The sequence below is a fragment of the Pyrus communis genome, chromosome 4 (assembly GCF_963583255.1).
Source record: "Pyrus communis chromosome 4, drPyrComm1.1, whole genome shotgun sequence".
In the NCBI taxonomy this organism is placed as follows: Eukaryota; Viridiplantae; Streptophyta; class Magnoliopsida; order Rosales; family Rosaceae; genus Pyrus; species Pyrus communis.
In genome coordinates this window covers 5,131,037-5,137,036 of record NC_084806.1, presented here as the reverse complement: position 1 = coordinate 5,137,036, position 6,000 = coordinate 5,131,037, and the positions used below count along the sequence as shown (strand labels likewise).

Sequence of the window (6,000 nt, the reverse complement as noted above, 5' to 3'; positions counted from 1 at the left end):
TGCCTATATGCTAGTTAGGAAAATAAATTAAAAGGCTCGTTTGATAACTATTTTGTTTTTAATTTTTATATTTAAACTAAAATATTGTTTTGGAACTATTTTATTTTAATTAAAAAAAGACTGAAAATAAAAAAGTAGAAACTAAATGCCAAACTTAAAATAAAAAGTTTTATTTTCCTTTTCTAAAACAATTAATAAAAATTAGAAACTGAAAATAATTATTAAAAAATTAATTTAAAATTTTTGAATTTTTAAGAATAAACACAAAATAATTATTAAACGGCTCCAAACCTGAAAAAAATAAGATTTAATTTTCAATTTTTAAAACAAACAAAATAATTATTAAAAGCTCCAAAGAAAATCAAAACTGAAAAAACCGTAACAATACGTTCCAAGGGCATTATAGTAATTTTAAGATTTGGAATTCTGAACGCTATCCAAAATAAAATAATCTAACCGCGGTAAAAAAAAGAAAAAAAAGACAAAGAAAAAAAAAGCTCACTGGACCCTTATCCTCTCTCTTTCTCTCTCTAAAACTTTCTTACTTTGGTTATATTTTAACATTCCGATCGTTCTCTCATTCTTTACTGCTTGTAACACCCAACCCAGCCTCTCTCTCTCTCAACTCCCAACTCCCAACTCCCAACGCTTATAACCATTTCGCCGTTCTCCGATATCCAACTGACTCCGATCGCCGGACCTCACCGGAGAGGTAAGCTTTCGTCTTCCCTGTCTGATCCGCTGTTCACTCGTTACGAGTCGGCTCCTTGAATTTTCCTTGCGGTCTGTTTGGTTCCCGTGAATTTGTGTGAGAAAACCATGACAATTACGAGTCTTGATCTCAGTTTCCTGAATTCACGCTCTTCACTCGTCTTCGCACCACTACTCGCGGCCTTGTCCCGTTGCTCGCGAGCTTTTTATTTTCCCGAACTGTTTTATTTTCTGGGGAACCAAACAGACGGTACAAAGGTTTAAACCGAAATGATTTTTCTTCCGGCCGTTTGGTTTATTGAAATTTTGTATTATTTTGAATGATTTTTACAGGTTTTGGAAGGAAGTTGTTGATTGAAGCTTCGTACGGGACTCTTAATTTCACATGTAAATTTAATTTGATTCAGGTATTGCTCACGCCTTTTTTTTTAATAATTTTTTTTTATCACTGTGATCTCCGTTTACTTTTAATCGTAGCGTATAGCTTTCAGAACGTACTGTTTGTGCTATTTTTTGGTTTATAAATTATTATTTTTTCATTTCGAAAGCAAAAAAGATAAGAATTTGAAACATTGCTGCTTTTTTTTTGTCTGAAAACTAATTTTAGGAATTTAGAATAAAGGTAATTTACTGTGCCGGAGACAATGTCGCCGAATTCGATGGGCCGGGATTTTATCTGTTGAATTTGTAGTGATTTGTGAACTATGATTGATCATTGATCTTCTTTTGGGTTACTTTTGTAATATAGAATATTTTGACTTGGTTGGATGTTGCTGCCATCCGGAAAAGGAACAAAGAAAGAAATTAGTTCTTGTATGCTAGTGTGTGTTGTTTAACGTTGGTCAAATTTAGGGATCGGATTCAAATAGTACGTGGAGAATGAATTCGGGATAGGACAGTTGTCAATGTCCAATGGTACAACAGCATTCTACAAACGTATAATTATACTTTTCCGTATGCACGTATAACTGTCGTTGGTTGATTAGAAGAAAATTATCTTCGCGGCGTAATATCTTTTTTACACTACCCGGATGCTAATGTGCCAGATGTTGCAATTTTCTTTCGCTTATTTATCTACTAAAGGCGTTTGTGCAATGGATGTATGGTTACTAGTTACGTTCTACCTTTTGTGTCCGTACTTTTTAATTCTAAGATATAGAATCGAAAATGGTGTATGCAAACATGGGATTCAATTTTCATTGGATGAGAAAGGTATTCTAACATGGAAGTAAGTTGACCAGGCTTGTTAAATTAATCTGCTTTCATATTCAGTATGTTTTCTAGTGAATAAATTTTTTGTCTTGCTTCTGTCGAACATAAAATGTGAGAATTAGTGAGCCAAAGCATGCTCAGTGGATCGTCATTACTTTGATTCTGTTGACCAGCAATGAAAACTGGAATGGGTATTTTTAATGCTTTATTTGTCGTAGGCGTGGAAATGGATTTATTCGGTGGCAGCAATTCAATGATATGATCACTCTTTCATATTTTTTTGCTGTGTGTAGGTTTGTAGACTACTCTGACAGTTGAAAATCTCATCTTGTGCTGTGTTAATCTGTATGATTCAAGTAAGAAGGAATTGTAGCAGTCATGGCGTCAAGATCCTGCGCAAACCTTTTTGATTTGGCATCTGGAGGCCTTTTGGATATTCCTTGTACTCCAAGGGCTCTTCCAAGGGTGATGACTGTTCCTGGTATTATATCTGATGTGGATAGTAATAGCAATGGTGACGATTCAGATGCCAGTTCATCTGCCTGTCGTGAGAGGAAAATTGTTGTGGCAAATATGTTACCATTACATGCTAAAAGGGATCCACAAACGAAGAAATGGTGTTTCAGTTTGGATGAGGATTCAATTTTGTTACATTTGAAGGATGGGTTTTCATCTGAAAATGAGGTTGTTTATGTGGGGTCTCTCAAGGCTGAAATTGATACCAGTGAACAAGAAGAAGTCGCACAGAAACTGCTGGAGGAGTTCAATTGTGTACCAACGTTCTTGCCCAGTGATCTCCAGAAGAAGTTTTATTTAGGGTTCTGCAAGCAGCAATTATGGCCTCTTTTTCATTACATGCTGCCCATGTGTCCAGACCACGGCGACCGATTTGATCGCTCACTGTGGCGGGCCTATGTATCTGCAAACAAAATATTTGCAGACAAGGTGATGGAAGTTATTAATCCCGAGGACGATTGTATCTGGGTTCATGACTATCACTTGATGGTTCTCCCAACGTTTTTGAGGAAGCGGTACTATCGAGTAAAGCTAGGATTCTTCCTTCACAGCCCATTTCCCTCATCCGAAATTTATCGAACTTTGCCGGTCCGTGATGAAATTTTGAGGGGTTTGCTAAACTGCGATCTCATTGGGTTTCATACATTTGATTATGCACGTCACTTCCTCTCATGCTGCAGTAGAATGCTGGGGCTGGACTATGAATCAAAGCGAGGACATATTGGGCTTGATTATTTTGGCCGCACAGTGTACATTAAAATTCTGCCTGTAGGTGTTCATATGGGTCGGCTTGAATCTGTGTTGAATCTTCCCGATACAACTTCCAAAATTAAAGAGATTCAAGAGCAGTATAAGGGGAAAAATTTGATTCTTGGTATTGATGACATGGATATATTTAAAGGAATCAGCTTAAAGTTCATAGCTTTGGAACAACTCTTGCAGCAGAATCCAGAATTGCAGGGCAACATAGTTCTGGTTCAAATTATAAATCCCGCAAGGGGATCGGGGAAAGATGTACAGGAAGCAAAGAGTGAGACATACTTAACTGCCAGAAGGATAAATGAGGTTTATGGTTCACCTAATTATGAACCAGTGGTTCTGATTGATCGACATGTTCCTCAATACGAGAAGACAGCGTATTATGCTGTAGCAGAATGTTGTATAGTGAATGCTGTGAGGGATGGAATGAACTTAGTTCCTTACAAATATATTGTTTGCCGGCAGGGAACTCCACCCGTGAATACAGCTTTAGGCATGACAGCAGATTCTCCTCAGACAAGCATGCTTGTTGTGTCTGAATTTATTGGCTGCTCACCTTCTTTAAGTGGAGCAATCAGGGTTAACCCTTGGGACACTGATGCCGTGGCTGATGCATTGAACTTGGCGATCACCATGTCTAAATCAGAGCAGCAGTTACGTCATGAAAAACACTATCGTTATGTTAGTTCTCATGATGTGGCTTATTGGGCACGAAGCTTTGCACAGGACTTGGATAGAGCATGCCGAGATCATTATAGTAAACGGTGTTGGGGCATTGGATTGGGCTTGAGGTTTAGAGTTGTTTCCCTCTCTCCAAACTTTAGAAAGTTGTCTATAGACCATATTGTTTCAGCATACCAAAGAACAAATAGAAGGGCCATATTTCTGGACTATGATGGTACCATTATTCCTGAAGCTTCCATTATTAAGTCTCCAAGCCCAGAAGTCCTTGCTCTTATGAATTCCCTGTGCAAGGATCCAAAGAACACAGTTTTCATTGTTAGTGGGAGGGGAAGGACTTCTCTGAGTGATTGGTTTGCCTCGTGTGAGACGCTTGGAATTGCTGCTGAACATGGGTACTTTTTAAGGTATGTTTGTAGTATGCTATATTCTGAATATTGAGCTAGCCCTTTGATAGGTTTTCAAACTGAACTATGTAATTTTGCTCTGTTCTTTGGTGTAGGTGGAATAGAAGTTCCGAGTGGGAGACCAGTCCTGTTGGTGCCGATCTTGATTGGAAAGAAATTGTGGAGCCTGTGATGAGATTGTATACAGAGGCAACGGATGGCTCCAACATAGAAAGTAAAGAAAGCGCTTTGGTATGGCATCACCAAGATGCAGACCCCGACTTTGGATCCTGTCAAGCCAAGGAATTGTTGGATCATCTGGAAAATGTTCTTTCGAACGAACCAGCAGTTGTTAAGAGGGGCCAGCATATAGTTGAAGTTAAGCCACAGGTAAAACTGTTTTCACACGGTCTCTCTCCTCACATGCACATGTACACTTACGCAAACACAATCCCAGTGTAATTTGTTTCACCAATGCCTTGTTACATGCAGGGAGTAAGCAAAGGATTGGTTGCTGAAAAAATTCTTTCGAGAATGGCCAACGATGGGAAGGCCCCCGATTTTGTGATGTGCATTGGGGATGACAGATCCGACGAGGACATGTTCGAGAGCATATTAAGCACGGTCTCTAGTCCATCTTTGCCTTCACCACCCGAGATATTTGCCTGCACTGTCGGAAGAAAGCAAAGCAAGGCCAAGTACTATCTCGATGATGTCAGTGATGTTGTGAAGTTACTTCAAGGCCTTGCAACTGCTTCGACCCCGAAGCCGAAACATCTCCCCCATATCCAGGTCTCTTTCGAAAGTGTCTATTGATTTGAACAGTCACTGTATACTGGAAGTTCAGGAGGAAGTTTGGGATTCTCTTTAACCTCGGAAGTGGTTCGATACGAATACGACGACGGTAACTTTTGAGTATATGTCGGGATCACGGACTTTACCAATCTTGTTTTGTACATGGTGACATACTATGGTATTTATCGGTGCCCGGTAAAATAGAGTAACCGGATTTTTACTGTTTTTGAATATTCGTGGGCACCTTTTAACTTGTACAGATACATTGCTTCGGTCGCAATAGGTAATGTCTGGTTCGATCCATCCTAATGATATAATACAATCCTCGATGCCTAATTGTTAAATTCTGTTTCAGTTACATCAAAATGTCTCCCTTTTCAAATGGTGTACGTACATTGTAAAAACGGTTGAATATACGCTCAAGAATTTATGAATTTGTTGACCCGATTGAATGTACGGGAGATTTAACGGGTTAATTGGAGCCACCTAAGTGCCATACGTGTATATGATCGAATACGCATTGGACGCGGTCGAAAGTGAAATATGAGGATAATATTTGTGACACGGATTTGAAAAGTTAGGTTCTCAAATAGCGACAAACTCTAAAGACAGGAAGAGGACAATCCAGCCTGTATCATGAATGTAGCTGCCTTCCAAAATCACCAGTCCAATCTTCAGAATTAATGGTGGGAAAGTTGGGTGGTCGAAGAAACTTTTAGGCGGTCCTATCTTCGCACACATTTTTATTTTTCAATCACTTTTCGTTAATTTCTATTGTTTTATATTCTTTAATTTATTTGACCCGACAAACAAAAATTAAGGGGAATGTATTTGAAAAGTAAAATACGGGATATGAACAGTACCACCCAACGTTTAAGAATGATCCAACCCAACCTTCACTTTTTACTTTTTAGGAGTCGAACACAAAGTCTGGTCAACA

At 38.7% G+C, this 6,000-nt stretch overlaps 1 protein-coding gene across 2 annotated transcripts; it reads left to right on the top strand.

Annotated features, from left to right (window-relative positions):
- The first annotated feature begins 594 nt into the window (after positions 1–594).
- On the top strand, positions 595–5,442 carry LOC137731137 (probable alpha,alpha-trehalose-phosphate synthase [UDP-forming] 9). Of its 2 annotated transcripts, none has more exons than XM_068470229.1 (5): positions 595–712; positions 1,045–1,118; positions 2,217–4,286; positions 4,382–4,655; positions 4,758–5,442. In XM_068470229.1, the coding sequence occupies exons 3-5, from the start codon at positions 2,302–2,304 to the stop codon at positions 5,079–5,081; spliced, it is 2,583 nt and encodes an 860-aa protein (XP_068326330.1). In that variant the 5' UTR covers positions 595–712; positions 1,045–1,118; positions 2,217–2,301; the 3' UTR covers positions 5,082–5,442. The 2 variants fall into 2 exon arrangements, with proteins under 2 accessions (XP_068326330.1, XP_068326331.1); XM_068470230.1 differs by lacking the exon at positions 595–712 and adding an exon at positions 751–961.
- The last annotated feature ends 558 nt before the right edge of the window (positions 5,443–6,000 follow it).